The sequence below is a fragment of the Monodelphis domestica genome, chromosome 1, assembly GCF_027887165.1.
Source record: "Monodelphis domestica isolate mMonDom1 chromosome 1, mMonDom1.pri, whole genome shotgun sequence".
NCBI classification, from domain to species: domain Eukaryota; kingdom Metazoa; phylum Chordata; class Mammalia; order Didelphimorphia; family Didelphidae; genus Monodelphis; species Monodelphis domestica.
The window spans coordinates 94199480-94220720 of record NC_077227.1 but is presented as its reverse complement, the minus strand read 5'-3'; the positions used below and the strand labels follow the sequence as shown (position 1 = coordinate 94220720).

The 21241-nt window shown below is 39.6% G+C and overlaps 1 protein-coding gene across 2 annotated transcripts in view; it reads left to right on the top strand.

Annotated features, from left to right (window-relative positions):
* The window catches only part of GRK5 (G protein-coupled receptor kinase 5), a 334138-nt gene that overhangs the window by 134495 nt on the left and 178402 nt on the right, over nt 1-21241 (top strand). Inside the window, exon 2 of one of the 2 annotated variants that reach the window (XM_001376878.4) lies at nt 2633-2728. The exons of the other annotated variant lie outside the window; for it this stretch is intronic. Within the exon in view, the coding sequence (XP_001376915.3) occupies nt 2633-2728 (96 nt within the window). The remainder of the gene's footprint in view (nt 1-2632; nt 2729-21241) is intronic. 2 annotated transcript variants of the gene reach the window in all.

Sequence of the window (21241 nt, the reverse complement as noted above, 5' to 3'; positions counted from 1 at the left end):
TAGGTGCTTAAGAAATGTTGATTGACTTATTTTTTATTATCACCACAATCCTGAGAGATAGGTGTTATTTTAGTAGCATTTTATAGATGCTGTAATTGGCATCATTTATCTAATAGGATTATTGCGAGGAAGCACTTTGAAACTGGAAATTGCCAAATAAATATGGGTTACTTTTATAAGGGTTTGGAGTCTGTAAGCTACTTGAGGTCAGACAGGATTTGGTTATGTCTTTGTTTCCTCAGTGCCTAGCACAGTTCTGATATGTAATGGGTACTTAATGAATGCTTGTCATATGTGATCCTGAGCAAGGGACTTAACCCCTCTAGGTCTCAGAAGCCTCATTTATGAATTAAGAGATTAGACAAGATGGTGTCTGGGTTCTTTTTGGGCTCCAGATCTATGACTCTATTATTCTATGAAGAAAATATGCCAATCTTATCAATAAATAAATAAGTGAGCAAATAAGACACAAAAAAAGGTAAATGTGAAATTGTTCACTAGTTTCTCAAATATTAAAACAAAGAAGACCTCTTGAAGTTGGACATGGAAACTTTGGGACAAACTAAAGGAAGGACTACCATGTCTCTCAATCAACCTATCGAATGTATAAATCTAATCATTGATGCTCATGAAGCATTTAGATAAGTTAATATAGGATTCAAGATTAGGGTACTTAATTATTATTAAACAAATCTGTAATTCCAGTGATGTAGATTATGAAATAATAAATCTAAAGAATTTCTTTCTGGACTTTTTTTTTTCTTTATGGGTACTAATCACAACCTGTCCACACCTTTTCATCCTCTATAATTCTCGTCTACACTTTCCCATAAATAATCTGCTCATAGATTTAGAGGTGAAAGGGCCTGAGGAAACTATCAAATTCCCCCTGCCACCATTTTATAGATAAAGAAATTGAGGTATGGAAGTTAAGGGATTTCCCTATGGTCATGAACCTATTGAATGTTTGAAGCAAAAATTGGAACTTCATTCTCCTGACACCAAGGCATGCCCAATTCACCATGCCACACTACATTTTGAGAGTCCACTGAATACACTTGGACCTTTTCTTAAGGTTTTTTTAATATTCTGTGAATTCTACTGCAGGATTCAGGCTGCCCACTGGTCATCCCTCACTCTTGATACATAATTTAACCCAATTCCATTTTTCATTCTATCATTCTAGGATTATATCTTTCAAACAACTTCTTGCACATGAATTAACATTGGTAAAATGTGGCTTATACCCAGGGATGTGCCAGAGCAAGCACAGACTGGCTTGAGAGTGTCCATAATTAAATTTTTAGTATGAGTTGAAAATTTGCCCCTTTTTGACAATGGAAATGAAATACCACAGATCAGGGCTTAATTTATTATTTGTCAGTTATCTAGACTTAAGAAAAAAATGTTTAAAATGCAGGTTAAAATTAAATTGCATATATTTCTTCCTCTAGAGTACCAATTGTTAAACTTTTATGAGCATACTAATGTTTATACCCACTGTGCTTTGCTTCATTGTTCTTTGAGTTACCTGCTATTTTTATTTTTTTTAAACCCTTTCCTTCCATTTTGGAATCAATACTGTGTATTGGTTCCAAGGCAGAAGAGTGGTAAGGTCTGGGCAATGGGAGTTAAGTGACTTGCCCAGGGTCACACAGCTAGGAAGTATGTGAATCAAGATTTGAACCCAGGATTTCCTGTCTCTGGGACTGGCTCTCAATCCACTGAGCTCCCCAGCTGCCCCCTATTTTGATTTTTTTAGGAGAGAAAATGTTCCTTCATTTGTAGACATATAGCAACTTTAGGGGAATATTAGTGAAAAGATGCCCTTTAATGTTAAGGAGTAGTATGGAATGGTTGAGAATGTGGTATGGTCTAGGCCATGCTCTTCCTCCTCTTCTGTCCTTAGCCTAACTCGTTGATTATCTATGACTGTCTGAGAAATGATCTAATGGACTAGTTCAATCTATCACCCATTTGACTCTATAGGAGAGCCTAGACTGGCTAGGTGTTCTTGGTCCAGTCAAATTGTCTTAGTGCATAATACTAACTATAGGTTAACAGAAATTCTAAATGCCTGAGGTATCATGGTAACAACCATCTTTTTGTACCAAACTTATGATTTCATCTGTTTGAGGAACTCCCTCTAAGGAAACTCCTATAAATACAAATTGATAATTGTGTAGCAACTTTGAGCCTCAGAGATGTTTGGGACACTGTGAGAGTGACTTATCCAGGGTCACACATTAAGAATGGGTCTGAGGTAGGTCTTGAACTCAGACCTCCTGACTCCAAGGTCAATACTTTATCCACTCTACCACACTGTCTTTCAAATATAGCCTTGTTTCCCTGATTTCAAAGTACAACTATGAAAGGTCAGAAAAGTGGACAAGCAATTTACAGATCAAACCTGGCATTTCTGTATGATTAAAAACAACCTTCGTTTTTTTTTTCTTATCTTCCATTAATGTATCTAATGTTGTTTTTAGGATATGGGGAAAGGCCAAATGATAAGGCTTCTTCCCGAGTCAGTTTCTATATCCGTGGCTATATAGCAGGATGGTTGTTGCTGCCTTCCTGGAGGCTGTGAGTGATAGTTCCCTTTCTTTCTTTTTTTTGTTTTTCTTTGCAGGGGGTGGAGGAAAGCGTAAAGGCAAAAGCAAAAAGTGGAAGGAAATCTTGAAGTTCCCTCACATTAGCCAGTGTGAAGATCTCCGGAAGATGATAGGTAAGCTCTCTCCTGTGCAGGGGAGGAAGAGGGAGCCAGAAGCTTCTAAAGGATGGAGAACGAGAAGGGACCAGGAGTGAATGCTCACTCTTCCTGACTATGAGAGATAGATGTTTCCATGGCAGAAGCTGGTGAGGTTTTAGTAAACCCTGAACCCTGCCTTTGGAGGATGGGGACTGTTAGTTATCCCTGTTGAGAAAACAGTAACTGCCCTGCCGTTAGGTTCATAATTTGTGACAGGATACCTTGAATGGTTGGGGGAAGAATCTGGGGTGAGGAAATATACAGCCTCAGGTTTGGGGGAAAGAACTTAAAATATTGCATTCACTCTTGTTGATTGGTGTGACCTCAATATGGAGGCAGAAGACATTTCTATTTCTCTGCAATCTAAACAACTACATAGTTCAAATGACCATAATGGAGAAATATTCCGACTCCCAGGGTTTATGCCTTAATATTTCTGTGGTGTAGGAGGCAGGTACGTGGCTTAATGGATTGAGATACAGGGCTAGAGATGGGAGGTCCTAGGTTCAAATCTGAAATCTGAAACATCCTAGCTGTGTGACCCTGGGCAAGTCACTTAACCCCCCTTGTCTAGCCCTTTTTCCACCTTGGACGCAATACACAGAAGCGATTCTAAGACAGGAGGTAAGGTTTAAAATATGCATATACACATATATAACTGGCGTGCAAATTTGAGATATGAAATCAGTAGGCAATTAGCGTGAGGGTATAGAAGAAAGAATTTTGGCCAGGCAGCCTCCTCCTGCTCTTCCTCCTCCTTTTCCTCCTCCTTCTCCCCCACCCCTACCCCTTGCAATCGATAACCAGTGAGGACTTTCAAAAATCAGCAGAAAGATGTATGACAGGAGGAGAAGGCTGAGAGGTGAGGGGATAGACCGCAGATGGACCGCCTCTCAAGATCAGGAGAAAGAGAAGAAGGCCACTGGCATATTGAAGGAACTCCTCTTTGTGGCAAAACTTAGGAGGGGAACATGGAGAAGAGTCAACACAGACTGGGCAGGGCTGGACGTCATTGGAAAGACCATCCACATTGACAGTCACAGATCCATTTGGGCATTTGAGTATGTGAGCATAAATGTCAGCTGTTATCAAATATTCTCCCCTCTTTTATATCTCCATTCTCTCTCAAATGGAAGCTTTTCAAGGTGCAGAAAGCCTCTTTCCCCCACAGCCTCTGAGGATTTAGATGAAAATAGTTCAATAGTGATTTTGTGAGAAACATTTGAGGTTCTACTTTCCTTATAGCCCCTGCTCTTTCCCCTCTTCTTTCCCCTCTAGAACCCAGATATTTAGGGGCTGCCCAAGGCTTTTTAGTTGGAGATCCCTGAGGTTCTGGCTGTGGGCAGGTATGTGTACAGCAGTTTAGGGCTCCCCTCGGGATCCATAAAGCAAGACTTCCATTAGTCTGTGTGGATGTGTGAGAAATATGCACGACTCAGGGCAAGAACTCGAATTTTTCTGTTCCCCTCAGGGGGCATTGAAAAGAGTCTGTGTCTCCAGAAGTGAAGCCTGAAGAGAAGCCTGGGGAAAACAGGAAGGCTGAAATAAACTGAGGGGCTGCAACTTGTGTTGACACAATTATGAGTCAGTTCATACCTTTCAGTTCTCTCTGTGTTTACAGTAGACTCTGTGTTTGACTATCCATCGTCTGGTCCCAGTGAAAGGTTTTCTTAATAAAAAATCACTTTTCAGAATAGATACAAAGCCCAAACATAGCAGGCAACTCTGTGTGTGTGAGAGAGAGAGAGAAATAGACAGACAGACAGACAGACAGAGAAAGAAGGGCAAGAGAGAAAGAGAGCAAAGAGACAGACAGACACTGAGAAAGACAGACAGAAAGAGAAAGAGAGCAGCAGAGAAGGGAGAAAGAGAGACAGAGACAGGCAGATAGAGAGCACTTAAATAACCTAGTTTGGATACTACCTAAGAAAGTGCTATTTAGTGAAGTAGCTATTTGGCAGGTTGCGTGCCAAGATGCACTCCTTTCTTTCATTTTGATTCAGAAGGTCCCTCTTGAAAGGTAGCACTTTGACTCATATGGGGTGCAAGGTACCTGAGCTGATAGAAGAGCAAAACCCTGAGAAAAAATTGTATCCAGCATCTTTAGGCTGGGAACAGGAAGATGCTATCTATCATTCCAAGCAGTGGCACTTAGGTGAGCACGGAGAGAGTCCCAGTGACAACAGGTCATATTTTGGGGATGTTTCAAAGTTTATAAAATACTTTCCTTGCAACAACCCTATGATGAAGGGTATGTGAGAATAATTCTTCCCAGCTACATTTTCAAGCTTATTATACATTATTCTCCTTTATCCACTCTATAGTCCATCCAGTTCCTCACAGAAAACACTCCATCTCCTGTTTCTCTGTATCCATGCCTGAAATACTCTCCCTCCTTATTTCCATTTCTCAACATCCCTTGAATTTTTCAAGGTTTAGATGTTACCTCCTATATGAGGCCTTTCCTGATTCCCCATCAATTGCTTGTGTCTATTCTTCTGTCAGTCATTTGTGCCTCACAAATTATATTTATTTTATACATAAATAGTCAATCCTCAACTTTTACAGGGGTAACAATACTAGAAAATGACATGGAAGTCAAAAGTGCAAATGATACATTGAACCTATAGGAAATAACAAGGTTAGGTTCCTGTGAGCACCAAAAACTGCAATGTTTTTCTAAATTGAAGAAAATACTCTTTTATATGTATAATTCTTTATAACAAAACATTAATTCTGATAATGTGCACTTTTCATAATGCAACAACCCATAAAAAGCAAAAAACGAGATAAAACTGGTAACATGCAAAACATTTTTTCTTACTAGTAATTCCTTAGAATTCCATGATTTATTGTGATAACATTTCAATAAAAAATAGATCTTAGACAATATTCACTTTTCATAACACATGAAATCTGTGGCATCATAAATACTGTAAAGCAAATAAAATTCTTAAAACTAAAACATTTTTTAATCTTCCTTATTTCCCCCTAGGTTGGTTTGGAGGTCTGAGGGCATTGTTCCTCCATGGCATGCTTGAGAGATTACCGTAGCACTTTCTGGAACAGATTCATAAAAATTTTTACTGAGACTTTCCTCTTTTTTTGCAGATATAACAAATTGTCTTTTTGTTAACACCAAACTTGCGGCTGACAGCACCTGCAGACATTTCAGCTGGGTGTTTATCTAGCACCTTCATTTTCTCACTAAGCCACATCACTTACTCTGTATACTTGGCCTTTCTGCCAAAAGGAGTTATGCTATGCCTTGGGGGTGTAATTACTATACAAAACTTTAGTTTTAAAGGTAAACAAGGAAAATATGCAATGAATGTACAGGGAGCTCTTTATTCTACAATGTTAGGGTGAACAAGACCAGTGAAGTGTCTCTTAGGATACCAGCTACTCCACAAACTTTGCATGTATCACCCTCTCATTTTTTCTCTCCTGGGCATAACTATGAATATTTGAGATTGACAACATGAAAATGAAAATGAGGTTACTAATAAAATTATACTAAGGCTTGAAGTCACTAAAGTTAAACTCGCATTGCTGAAGATTGACTGTATTTATATGGGTATGTTGTTTCTCCCTTCCTTTTGTCCCATAATTCAAGTTCAGGGAACGTTTAATTTTATCTCTGATTCCCTAATGCTTAGCATAGTGTCTGACACATAGCAGACACTTAATCAATGCTGACTAATTGATTGATGAGGGAACTGAGCATGAGAGTGATGTAGTGTCATATACACAGCCAACTAGTCAGGAAGTGTTAGAACTAGAACAGAAATCCAGATCTTCCCCTCTAAATCCCATGGCCTTCCTACTATTTTTACTATATCAAATAAATGAAACCCACAAATAGTCCCTCAGATGCCCCATATGAACTTTCTCCTCCATCAAATCAGAACTTCTAAGAGATGCCTAGTAGAATGTAAGCTACTCAAGGGAAAGACCTGCATCTATTTTGGTTTTTCCATCACCAAACTTGGCTTAGTGTCTGGCAGATAAATGCTTAATGAAGAGTTGTAGAATTGAAATTGACCAATGTGGACCTTGCCTCCTTTCTCCATCCTTATTTAAAAAAATAAATCATTTAACTTTAAAACAAAAACAAAACAAGAAAAATTAACTACTTATACTTAATCTCGACATATAGAGTATATACATAGAAATTTATTAGTAATTCCTTCTGAATCCCCTTCCATCTTGTTTGTTCATCTTTGTGTCTATATAAACTTTTTTCTTTTAATAACATCAAGGTATAATTATTTAATTCTGTTCCTTACTTTATATTGCCTCATATAAGTTTTCCCACATTTATTCATGTTCCTCATATTTATCATATAATTTTAATTATTTTGATGGCTTTTTATTATGTTATTACCCTGATATACTATAGTTTGCTCAGTCATACACAATACAGTAGTTATTGAGGTTGCTTCTACATCTTCAAAGTTACATCTTTTAAAAAAAACTCTTCCAGCTTATTTTCAGGAATGGAATTAGTACCATCATGTGTGAAAAGGGAGGAGAGTCAGAGAATTCTTAAATAACCAGGATAGTTAGGAATTGATCTTAGCTTGATAAAGTAATTTGCTACTTTCATGTGCTTTACAGTTTAACACAAGACTTTCATATCCATTGGATCATTTGATTCTCACAACTCTGAGAAGTAGACAGTCCAGGGATCATATCCCTATTTCACAGGTGAAGAAACCAAGACTGAGTGAGATGAAGTGACTTGTTAGTAAATGGAAAGGCTAGATCTCAAACTTAGATTTCAATTCCAGGGCCCTCCAGTACAGCATCCTATCTCTATCATCAATAGTTTTTGAAATTCTGGCTTTGATGGTATATATGTGGAATGCAGTATTATAGGATTTAGAAATGGAAAAGGACTTTAAAAATCATCAGGTAAAGGCACCTTCATTTTACAGCGAAGGAAACAGACCAGTAAAAGTTTAGTAATTTGCCTTATGATCACATAGATAGGAAATAATAGAATCAAGATTTGAACCTAAGTCATCTCACTCCAAATCTGGCTTCTTCAACTCTATGCTGCCTCATACCTTTGAGAGTCCCTTGCTTTCTCTCCTTTACTCTCCTTGTCTCTGTCTGTGCCTCTGTCTATGTCTGTATTTTTTTATGTCTCTTTTTCAAAATCAGTCCATAATTTTGTCTTATTAGCTATAAAATAAAGTCACTTCTTGTTTTAATGGATAGAGAGCTGGCATCAAAGCCAGGAAGACTCAAGTTCAAGTTTTGTTTCTGGCACATAGTAGAGGGGTAACTCTGGATGTCAAAATTCTCAGTTCTCTAAGCACCCAAGACTGTAAGTTAAAGAGAAGATGCTGAGCTACTGACTGGTCGAGTAGATTTCCTTTCCTAGGAGTTTCATATACCAGTAAAGGTTTAGGTCCAGTCCCAATCTATATCCCCACTCCATTTGGCATCATGACCGATACAAACAAATTAGGGATGACCTCTATTAGTGATCAAGAGAAAAATGAAAGGCATGTTATTAATATTATTATTAATAGTAGCATTTCGTAGATTTATTTAATTGTAGTACTAGAGGACACCTTACACATCATTTGACCTTGTTCTTTACATTCTTCCACCTTAGATGAGCCTCCTGAAATCCAGAGAAATAAAACTTTTGCACAAACATTTCTAGGATCACAGGATGTTAGAGCTGGAAAGCGTTTAGAGATCATCTAGTCTAACACCATCCTTTTATAAGTGAAGAAACTGAAACCCAAAGACATTAAGTGACTTATTCAAGGTCACTTAGTGTCAAGGCCAGAGATTAATTTTTCTAGTCCTTCAATCCTGACATCAAATCTTGTGGTCTTTCTCTGTTGCCTTCACAAAACTACTAAATGGCAGGACCAGGACTAGAATTCAGGTCTCAAGATAATTAGTTCACATGATTTTTATACCAAACCAGATTTCCTTCCATTTTATTTGCCAACAAACGGTTTGGCTAGTAAGATTCACTCTACCTGTGTTAAGAGCATGGTGAATTGGCTGGTATTGGAAGAGATAAGTGTATCAAAGAGGAATGCAATGCATGCCATCTGTCCCTTTTCTAAGGGCTACAATAATGAATGTTTTTATAGAACCCCTTTGCAAATTACACATTGCCCTTTCTGTGAGCTTTCTAGAATGAATGAACTACTCATTATTCCAATTTCCCCCACGCCCCAAACTGAGGCTTACCAAGGTATAGAAAACACTGTATACAATACTTAGCAAACAGCAAGAGCCTAATGGATGCTTGTTGTTTGTCTTGCCATTGCCCCTTCTATATTTTTGCTTTACTGTAGGGATGGATTGGCAGATGTTAGAGAAGAATGAGGATTTTTTTTTCTAAGAGTTTTGCCTGCTAGAGTATAAAAAAAGATTACATTAACTATTGATAAGTTAATTGCCCAAATGAGTTTTCTCAACACCCAAATTTTGAAGGTTGGAATGTCATTGTGATGATAAAATATTGTTGATGTCTTCAACTATTTCTCAATGACGCAGAAAGTTTCTGTCGGTTAAAAGTGTGGAATTTTTATTTATTTTGCCCAGACCCATTGCGTACTTTATTCTTTCATTAAAAGAAAAAAATTCAGCTTGGGTGAAAGAGTTGATTATTCCGCTGTTTGGCAGATAGACTGTAGTAACTGTCCAAAAGCTATATAATAAATCAAGGTTTTTTCCCAAAGATTGAAGTTTATGAGGAGGCTGGGCTACAGAATGTGGCTGCTGTTTGTTGGATTACACTGGTGTATTTGCCCCTGTGCCCTCTGAGATGGGGGAAAGATTTAATTTGCATTGTAAGAAAGCTGATTGCAAAAACCTTAACTCTTTCAAGGAGAAGCAGATCTGAATTGTGGGTGCAATTCAATGAAAACTCTAGGACTTTAATTGTACCTTTAGTTCTGCCAATAGTGACTTTTAACTTTGCCTTGGTACCATAGCTCCTCACACCTGTAGGGAGATATGCTTTGCTTTTGCCTAGAAGACCCCACTGCCCCAAAGATAACCCCCTCATCACACAATCTAAGAATCATAGAGTTGGAATGGATCTTGGGAATCATTCAGCCTGATTTCTACCTATTGCCTCAAATGCTTCACTCATCATTGGGGGTGGAAATGGGGGTCAGATAAGACATTACTGTCTCTTGAGAAAGCTGTTATCTCGTCATCGGATAGCTCTAATTGTTGGGGAGTTCATTATCTTGAAACAAAATTTGCTTCTAAGTTTCCAGTAATTTTAGATTTGCGTTCTGGAGAAATAGAATACACCATTGACCACTCAATTCGGTGACTAGACATTTATTAAGACTGATCATAAGCAAGATCCTGGGAATATAGTAGGCAACAAAGGATGGTTTCTGCCCTCAAGAAGCTTAAATTCTTTTGTGGGGAAAGAACAGATAAATCAGTGCAAAACAGTCATTTTGATTGGCGTTAGAACACTATCTTCTTCTTCTTCTTCTTCTTCTTCTTCTTCTTCTTCTTCTTCTTCTCCTCCTCCTCCTCCTTCTTCTTCTTCTCCTTCTTCTTTTTCTTCTTCTCCTTCTCCTCCTTCTCCTCCTCCTCCTCCTCCTCCTCCTCCTCCTCCTCCTCCTTCTATCTTAGAAGCAATACTAAGTATCAGTTCCAAGGCAGAAGAGCAGTAGGATTTAGGCAATGGGGGTTAAGTGACTTGCTCAGGGTCACACAGCTAGGAAGGATCTGAGGTCAAATTTGAACCCAGGACTTCCTGTCTCCAGCCTGACTCTCAATCCACTGAGCCATCCAGATGCCCCTAGGGGACCATTTAAGAAGGTAGATATGAAGAAGGAATACATTTCTATGTGGAACCCCCTGTACAAAGGCCCAGAAGCCTAGAAGGAATGTCTTATTTAGGAAAATGGAACATTTGACCATCGGGCTGGAATATATAATATAGAAAAAGGAAAGAAGGTTTGAAACAAAAAGTTCTCTTAGTTGTGCTGTAGAATAAAAGCTGGATTTGAAGTTACAATAAAAGGTCTGAATTCATATTCGAGGTCTCTGACACTCTCTATAATGCTGAACCTAAAGTCAGGAAAATGTGAGTTCAAATCCAGCCTCAGACACCAGCTCTGTGACTTTAGGTCAGCCATTCAACCTCTGTGTGCCTCAGTTTCCTCAACTGTAAAATGCAGATAATAATGCACATCTGCCTCACAGCATTATTGTGATGATTGAATGAGATGATATTTGCAGAACACTTAGCATGGTGCCTGGCACATGGTAAGTATTTAATAAATGCTTGTTCTGTTCCCTGCCTTTCCCTTAGTCACAATTTCTCTGGACCTCTGTTTCCCTATTTGTAAAGTGAGGATTTGGACTGAGAGACCTCTAATATCCCTTCCAGATCTATATGTGTAATGTTGTGATTATGAAGGATTTTAAATGACAAAAAAATATGTATTTTGACCTAGAGGCAATAGGGAGCAACTGAAGGTTTTTGAGCAGAAGAGTGGTAAGTGACTTAGTTACATCAATTTAGCAGATATGCAGTAAGGGGAGAGTGGAAACTGAGAGAACAATTAGAAGACTATTGCAACAGTCCAGGGCAAAGTCTAATCCTTTTTTCTCCATGAAAGCTCTTTAGATATTTAAAGACAGTGATCCTATTTCCCTTAAATCTCCTCTTAGCCAGGTTAAATATCACTGGTTCTTTCAACTATTACTTGTATAATGTGATTTTGAGACCCCTCTCCATCCTGGTCATCTTCCTCTGGATACATTCCAGTCCTTCCTGAAATGTCATGCCCAGAACTGGACTCAGTACTCTAAATGCAGTCTGTGCAGGGAGTTTAGGGTGGGAATGCCCCTTCCCTGAGTGTAGAGATTATAATTCTCTTATTGTTTCCTAAGACGAGTCATACCCTTGATTCATTAAGCTTGAAGTTTATTAATCCCCTCCCTCCCCCTACGTCCTTTTTCACATGAAATGTTGACCTATCCCTGAAGCTCCAGAATGAGGCTGCCATGTTGTCCATTTAGTTCCATGAATTATATCCATGTTCGACTGCAAATTCCTTCCCCTTCCCCCAAAAGTGTATGACCGAACTAGCAAGCATTCAAATCTTAGTATGAATAAGTTCCAGATTCTTCCTCAAGAGTAAATCTGTTTTTAAAAACCCTTACTTTCCTTCTTAGAATTAGTACTGTGTATTGGTTCCAAGGCAAAAGAGTGGTAAGAGATAGACAATGGGGTTAAGTGATTTGCCCATGATGTCTGAGGTCAGATTTGAATTCAGGACCTCCTCTTTCTAGACTTGTCTCTCAATCCACTCAGTTGCTCCCAAGAGTAAATCGTAATGGGGGTAGTGGGGAAGGTGGGAGGAGGGAGACCACGAGGACACTGAGAATCTGGAGAGGAGGAAAGAGGCTAGGTACACTAAAGACAAACTTCAAGAATCATAACTTATTTAAATTAAAGCTTCTTTCTCCATACAGGAAGAATCGGAAAGTATTTCTCTCTGCATTTAGCTTCTTGGAAAGTCCTAGCTATTAAAGTGAGTTCCCTATAACTAACTCAACATTTCCATTTTGTCCAGAGGGTCCTATAGCTGTGGCATCCCCGTGATGTGATGGTGATCATTTGAGTCTTGTTTGAGAACATGTTTCAAACCACCTCCCTGTCAGGTTGGCTTTGGAGAATGCAAACTATCCCCACTTCAAGCTCTGGTTTCTGAAAGTGAGGGTGAGGATGGAAGAGTCCCCCATGGTTGGATTTGATTGGATCTAATCTATCCCAATGCTGAAAGTTCCACTCTGGCAGAGTAGAGAGAAAGGTGGCTTCGTAAATATAATCTGGGTTTATTTCCTTCCTATGTTACACACTCTCTGCGCAACCATGGACAAATCACTTCAGCCTTCAGTGACATGGGCAACTCTAAAATGATTGCTTGTAGGGTAGGTGCCCATATGTTTGGAGATGGGGAAGAAGTTTCCTCACTGGGTGTTTCCTATGCTAGTGGTATTATAGTCTTGGTCCAAAAAAAAATGTAGAGGAATTCAGGTTTAGAGGTGTGGGGGTGGGATTGTGAAATTTCAGAAGGTTCAAAAGAAACTACATTGGCCTTAGGTGGTTTGAGCTGGTTTGTGCAAGAGCTTAAAGACATCCCTGTGTATGGACTGAGCTCACTTGTAATAAGGTTTCTCCAGTCATACCCACACTTCAAGGTTCACTCAAACTTCTTCCTCTTACATGAAATATTTCCCAACAATTCTAGCCCACAAGGATCACTCTGTCCTTTTGACTTTTTTTAAAAATCCTTACCTTCCACTTAGAATACCATGTATTAGTTCCAAGGTAGCAGAATAGTAAGGGATAGGCAATGTGGGTTAAGTGACTTGCCCAGGGTCACACAGGTAGGAAGTGTCTGAGGCCAGATTTGAACCCAGGACTTCCCATCTGTAGGTCTAACTCTAAATCCACTGAGCCACCCAGCTGCCCCAAATCCTTTGAACGTCAATTGGACTATTTTCTTTACTATTCACCTGGTATTTAGTTAGATTCTGCCTTCTCACTATTTTATATTGTAATTTAATTATTCTTGTGTTTATAGCTGGGTTTGCCAATTAGATTCCAAGCTTCTTGAGGGTAGAGACTTTGTACCTTGTCTTCAGGAACCCCATTTCCCCCCCTGCCAATGCTGGGCACACAGAACTCTGTTAATATTGATTAACTAATTGAAGGAGCCCAGATTGTTTCTGGTCTTTGGTCTTTCAGCTGTACCTGCTGAGATGGTCCATGTTTTGTAATGCGTGGTGCCAGAAAGAAGGTATTTTGCCAGCAGGAATCAACATAACCTTATCATCCCATTTCAGCAGGTCTGCTGAACAGCATTTGGCTGTCTTGAAATTTGGATGACTTCCACTCCAGAACCTAGGGTTCCTGTTACATTCATCTTGCCCTTGACCCACATTCTTCCCCATTAGCCTCCTTCCTAGACCAGGGGAACACGGTGTCAGTTCTGTGGTCTCTCTGTCCATGGCTCTGGACCAGATGCAGCAATTTAGTCTTGTCCACAAATATCCCCTGCCTAGACCCTGAACTTGATCTGGCCGTTGACCCTGCCCTAAATTGGTAACAGATCCTGGATCACTTGCTGGCTTGAGGTAGAAGAAAGGAAAGATTTACGAAGTCTTTTTGACCCTGATGCAACATCACATTCCGATTCATCTTTGAATGTAGGTTGGGTTTAAATTTTAGCATGTGCAGCATCTTAGAGATTATTTGGTCTAATTATCCTATCTTTGAGAAAAGGAAATTGAGGCTCAGACTGATCTGCCAAGGTCAGAGCGTTACTAAGTGGCAGAGCCCAAACATGGTCTTCTGATTTGAAGACTTTTGTGGTTTTTCTTTCCGTAGAACAGAGCATGTGTTTGTTTGAAAAGAGGTAGACCAGTGTCGTGTCGTGTCCTGTAAACCATACCCTGTGATAGAGGCTCCTTCAGTGCTCATCCCAGACCAACAAAGGTTACTTCTTCTCCCTCATCAGGAGCCATTGTCAAAGGCATGGGGCCCTTCATCCCTGCTGACGTCTCTTCTGTCCTTGGGTCACTGTGGCCTGCTCTACTCCTGATACATTGTCACTTAGCTTCTACCGATAAGACAAGACATCTGCCAGGCCTTGGAATTTAAAATATATTTAGATAACAAAGGTTTAGAAAGTCAGATGACTTGTTCGTAATTCCAAGAAAGTAGAAAATAGCATATATTATTCTCCAATTTCTTCTAGTATGTTGGTCTTGTCTTCCCAACCAAAAAGTGAAGGCATTAAGGGCAGGGACCATGGCTTAGAATTGTTTTCCCACTGGGCTAGATATCTATGACCTTTGATAAATCCATGGGATATGGTCAATTCTTGGATTGAAGAAACCAAGCATTATCCTCAAGATCATGGCCTAAGCAAATAGTGCCCTTTCAAAATGGCCAGGTCACTCCATGCTGGGGAGAGCAAAGAGTGCACAGAGGCCATGCAATCATTGGATTTAGATCTGGAAGGCCCTTTAGAGGTCATTTAGTCAGTCCCTTCATTTCATAGATGAGAAAATACAGGGATGGGACGTGCTCACATTCATATAGATAGGAAGTAGTAGAGTTGGCATTTGAACTCAAACCCTGTGGCTCCCATTTGATTTTTCTCCTACCAATGGTTAGAGTCATTGGCTTGAATTCTCAACCAACCCTCTTACTGAACACTTATTTCCTAGCTATGGACATGAAGCCAGCCAGCTGCCTCCTGAAAATATCACTGGTCACAAGGAAGACGAAGTTAGACCTTATGGATAGCTCATTGCAACCCATCTACCCTCTATAGAGGGAAAGAGGAAATGTCCCATTATCCTTTTAGCTTTTATATCAAACAGAGTGGGCCGAATAGTCCAATAGACCCTGGGACCTGAGGGAGGGTAATATATTGAGAATGAGAGGTCATAGATTTTCCATCCTCTCCTAGACCAATCACCAAAAGTAAGTCCTCACTAGAAAAGGACTTCGAGGCAATCTAGTCCAGCCAGCTCACTTTACAGATAAGGAGTCTTCAGGAGTATCTCTTTCTTGGACAATGCTCTGTCCTGCCCCATTGACTTCTTACACCAGAAGATGAATCTTAATGATGGTGTTAGTTTTCTGCTGAGATGCTGACAACCACAGGAGACATCTCAGGGCCAAAATAAGATCTGAGGGATAGAATCATCAAATATAAAAGCTAGAAAGGACCCTAACAATCTGTTGGAGCAACCCTCTCATTTTATAGGCAGGAAAACCATTGCTTAAGAAAGGAAATGCCTTGCTCACAGTCCTACAGCTAGCAGGACCAAAATTCAGGATAAGTCCAGCAGGCAGATTGCAAGCACAGAGGAGACTGCCAAAGCCATAATTATTACCTGCTTACACTTGAGAAGTCTGACTCCAAGATTAATTCCTCTATGTCTAACCTGATTTCTTTCTCACAGAATCCTGGGAGGACATTTTTGAGAGGATTTAAAATTGCTAAGTTCATTAGCAACAAACTGCTCACAGCCCACCCATCCATCAAAGCTAGCTCCAATGTCATCTCTTCCACCAAACCTTTCCTGATTTCCTACTCGCCCCACTCCCCCAATTACTGAACGCATTCTTCCTGGAGCACTTTGTGTAATTCCAATATACTAATCACCACATGCAAATTTGTGTTCCATTCATCTCTTAGCCACCTTATTAGACTGTAAACTCCTTGAGATGAAAACTCTATCTTATTTCACTCATCTCTCTTATACAGTTTAGGGTTTAAGAGAGACACAACTAACACTTCTAGGCAATGTAGCTAGTTGTAATTTATAGAATTCACTTGAAATGACCCATGGAGGGTCTGGACCAGTCTGTGACACAGTTACCCAAATCTTCTTTGTCACAGCACGTGTGAGGTTGTAATAAGGTGGAAAGAATATCTACTTTGATGTCACAGGAGCCGAGTGCAAATCCTGCTTCTCATATTTACTACTAGTGTGACCTTAGACAAATTATTTGGTTTTCCTCACCTAAAAAGTAAGGGGGGTATATTATGTGGCCTCTAAAGGTCCTTCTAATTTTAGATTTCTGATATATGATGCTCCTACCTATAGCTAGTCAATTCTATGAATGACTCCCCAACATATAGTCAGGAATAAACAATGAAAACTAAATGCCCCCAATCTAGAGAAAGAAACTCCCCATATACCCATGAATAAAACAATAATGAATTAACTAACTAAGGATGTACTCCATAATTGGAAATTTAATAAATGTTTATTGATTGATAAGGACATACCCTTATCAATGCCATATCAAAGCCATAAGGTCAATTTTTTTTAATATTTCATGGTTAAATCTGTGGATTTACCCACAGCCACCCTAGCTGTTAATATCTATGTTTCCTCTAATTCTTTCTGCTGTCTACCATCTGAGTATAAGGGATAAGTCACAGAGGGTTCAAGTCTTTTTGTGATCACCATAAATGTAGGATTTAAATTAATATATAATACTTCAAGTATCATTTTATAAGGTTTATTATCTGACAAAATAGAATCACATGATTAAGTTTTCTACCTGCTCAAAAAAAGCCCACTCTGCCAAAGCTGCCATAGGAAGGAAAAAAAGTCAAGAGACGGAACTCCACCAAATTTATCTCCTGTCTACATCAGCACATAATGACAGGAAGAGAGTAGGGTGCTGGGAATCGTAGTTTTGTTGGGGATAGTAGTTTTGATGGGGATCATAGTTTTTAGGGTAACAGATTCAAATTACACAGTAGTAAACTTGAAATCCTAGATTTAGAGGTGGAAAGGATTGTAGAGTTATCTTGTCCTACCTCCTGAGGAGAAATCTGAGGCCCAGAGAAATTAAATGCTCAGGGTAACACAGATAATAGATAGTAGCACTGAGATTTGAACACAGATTCTCTGACTTCAGATATTGCCATGATTCTTTGTTTCTAGACCTTCATTGAAAGAGAAACCAACATATTTTTTCCAGGCAGTCCATGACACTTTTGGATAGTTATCATTTTTGGGGAAGCTTATCTTCCCATCATCTGAAATGGCTGCATTGCCACTACCTCCCATTACATCTCATTTTGCTCTCTGGGGCTTAGAGGATTGAATTGCTCTTCCACGAGACAATTCTTCAAACACTTGTAGAAATCTAGTACATTCTTGCTATGTCTTGTCCAGAATAACATGGCATGGACTTGGGTCTTTTACCATCCTGGTTTAGCCAAACTGTCCTTCATGCTGTTGCTGACACACCATGTTCCATTTTCTTGCCACTATGTCCGTGGCTAGGCTGACTCTCATGCCTGGCTGCTCTCTCTCCTTGCCGCTGCCTCTTAAAATCCCCACTTTCCTTTAAGACTCAGCTCGACTGCCACTACACATATGAAGCTACTCTTCATCTGCCCATTACCAGTATCCCACTGTCCAGAAATTACTTTGAATTTACTTACTTGAATTCTCGTCTTTCCTGCCCCCATCCCCATAGCATTCCTCAAAACTTGGTTCAAATGCCACTTTCTAGTTAATCAGTCAATAAGCATTTATTCAACACTTAGATGTGCCAGAAACTAAGGAACTAAATTTATCCAGCACTAAGATGTGCCAAGCCTACAGTGACACTCTAGAATACAGAGAAAGGCTAAAACATGGTCTGCTCTCAAGGAGCTCAAATTCCAAAAGGGGAGGCAATTTGAAGATAACTATGTACATACAAGACATACACAATATAAATAGAAGGTAGTCTTAGAAGGGAAAGGCAAGTGGCCTGGGAAGAATAAATAGCCCTTCTTGAGAAAGGTAGGATTTGAGGTAGATCTTAGAGGAAGCCTGAGAAAGTAGGAGATGGAAATGAGGAGGGAGAACATTCCAGCATGAGAGACAGGCAATTGTACATGTATGGAGTCTGGAGATAAAATGTGCTATGCAAGAAATTGCAAATAGACCAATACATCTAAATGAGAGAGAGAGAGAGAGAGAGACAGACAGACAGACAGACAGACAGACAGACAGAGAAACAGAGAGACAGAGAGACAGAGAGAGACAGAGAGAGAGAGAGAGAGAGAGTGTTTTATTTCAGTTGTATACAATTCTTCTTGATCTCCCATTTGGGGTTTTCTTGGCAAAGATCCTGGAGTGGTTTGCTATTTCCTTCTCCAGCTCATTTTACAGATGAGGAAACTGAGGTAAATAGGAGTAAGTGACTTCCCCATGATCACACAACTAGTAAGTGCTTGAGGTCAGATTTGAAGTCAGGAAGATGAGTCTTCTTGACTCTAGGCCTGGTACTATATCCACAGTACTACCTAGCAGTCCTAGAGGGTCTCTAAGGGAATAAAGTTTAAGAAGACTAGGAAGGGGGGCAGCTAGGTCAATCAATGGATAGAGAGCCATGCGTAGAGATGGGAATCCAGGCTCCAAATCTGGCTGTAGATACTTCCTAGCCGTGTGACCCTGGGCAAGTCACTTAAACCCCATTGCCTAGTCCTTACTATTCTTTTGCCTTAGAACCAATATACTGTATTGATTCCAAGATGGAAGGTTAAGAGTTTTAAAGAAGAAAAAGACTGGGAAATAAGAAGGGGCCAGGCTGTTTAGTGCTTTTAATGCCAAACAGAGGGTTTTATATTTGATCCTCTTGATAATAGCGAGTCGCTGGAGTTTACTGGGGGCAGGGGTTGACAGGGTTAGACCTGTGCTTTAGGAAGATCGCTTTGGCAGCTGAGTAGAGGATGGATTAGAGTGAAGAAAGATTGGGGAGACATCAATTAGAAGGCTATTGCAATAGTCCAAGTGTGAAATGATGAACTCTATACAAGAGTGGTGGCTGTATGAGTCCAGAGAAGAGAAAATATACAAGAGGCAGAAACAAGATTGAACAACAGATTGGAAATGTGAGGTGAGTAAGGGTGAGGAGTCAAGAATGAGACAAGGTCTGCACCTTGGAGACTGGGAAGATGGTGCTGCTCTAGATAGTAATCAGAAAGTTTGAAAGAGAAGACTTGGGAAAAAGATAATGAGTTCCCTTTTGGACATTTTAAGTTTGAGATGCTTAGTAGATATCCAATTTGGGAAATCCAAAAGACAGTTATTGTTATAGGACTGGAGCTAGACGAGAGAACCAGACTAGACATATAGATCTGAGAATCTTTTTCATAGAGATTATAATTGAACTCATGAGAGCTGATGAGATGATCATTTTAGATAATATAGCGGGATAGGAGAAAAGAGTGCAGGACAGAGAAGTTAGGAAATAGGGAGAGATTGAAGAGAGAGCATGGAGATGATAAGGGGGCAATCTGGAAGGGATCAGAGGAGCATGTAGAGGGATTTGCCTTGGCAAGCAGAAGGGCTATCTTTTTATATGAGAAAGAAGTGAAGGAGTTAGTAGAACATGTCTGAATGTTATAAGAAAGGGAGGAGGAGTGAAGAGAGAAGTCTTAGTGAATGACCTCAAATTTTTTTGCTGAAGAATAAGAGAAGGTTCTGGAGGAATGTGTCATAGGCAACTTGAGTAAGGATAAAGAGATTTGGAATACTTGGAGTGAGATAGCAAATAGATTAAGAAAAAATAGAATATTTGCCTTGCTGTAGTGAGGGCCCAGTTGAGATTGTGTAGTGTAAATTTGTCACAAAACAAATGAACAAAATGAGTTTGGTGATTTTTTTCTCAAACCATATTTAGATGAACATGAGTAGGAGCAAAGAGGAATATAGTGTGAGTAATCTAAGGTTGGGTTTGGCAAGGCACAATCAGCAATAGGCAAATGGGATAAGCGATTTGAATGTATATTGCAGAGATGAATTGATCCACTAAGAAATTGATAGAGGGGAGGGAGAAAAGTATATAGCCAGTATGAAATGAGGTTGTGGGAAAGAATTGGGGATGGGCAGAGGGCTTAGAGGCCATAGTAAGTATATGAAGAATTGTGTCATGAGACAATTGGATAAAAAAGACTGTGATTAAATAAAGGATTTCAGAGTTGGTGAATACTGAAGTGGAATGCTTACAGGTAATAGCAAGAGCAAAAGTATGCCCAGACTTGGAAAATTAGGGGAAGTGAGGGAGCACCAATCTGTTTGGTGAAGTACTCTTGTAGGAAGGCAGGAAATGTTTTTTTTTTTTTTAAGTTTTGGAAATTTTTATTTAATTAATTAATTAAGAGTATTTTTCCATGGTTACAAGATTCTTGTTCTTTCCCTCTCCTCCCTTCCCCTCCCTCCCATTAGCCAACGCAAAATTCCACTGGGTTTTACATGTGTCATTGATCAAGAAATATTTCCACATTTTTAATATTTGTACTAGTGTGATCATTTAGAGTCAATATCCCCAATCATACCCCCATCAACCCATGTGATCAAGGAGTTGTTTTTCTTATGTGTTTCTATTCCCACAATTCTTCTTCTGAATGAGGATAGTTTCTTATAGGTCTCTCAGAATTGTCCTGGATCATTGCATTGCTGCTAGTAGAGAAGTCTATTACGTTCGATTGTATCACAGTGTATCAGTCTCTGTGTACAATGTTCCCCTGGTTCTGCTCCTTTCATTTTGCATCAATTCCTGGAGGTCATTCCAGTTCACATGGAATCCCTCCAGTTTATCATTCCCTTGAGCACAATAGTATTCCATCACCAACATGTACCACAATTTGTTCAGCCATTCCCCAATTGAAGGGCATCCCCTCATTTTCCAATTTTTTTTTTGCCACCATAAAGAGTGTAGCTATGAATATTTTGGCACAAGTCCTTTCCCCTATTATCTCCTTGGAGTACAAACCCAGCAGTGCTATGGCTGGGTCAAAGGGCAGACAGTCTTTTATCGCCCTTTGGGCATAGTTCCAAATTGCCCTCCAGAATGGTTGGATCAATTCACAACTCCACCAGCAATGCATTAATGTCCCAATTTTGCCACATCGCCTCCAATATTTATTACTT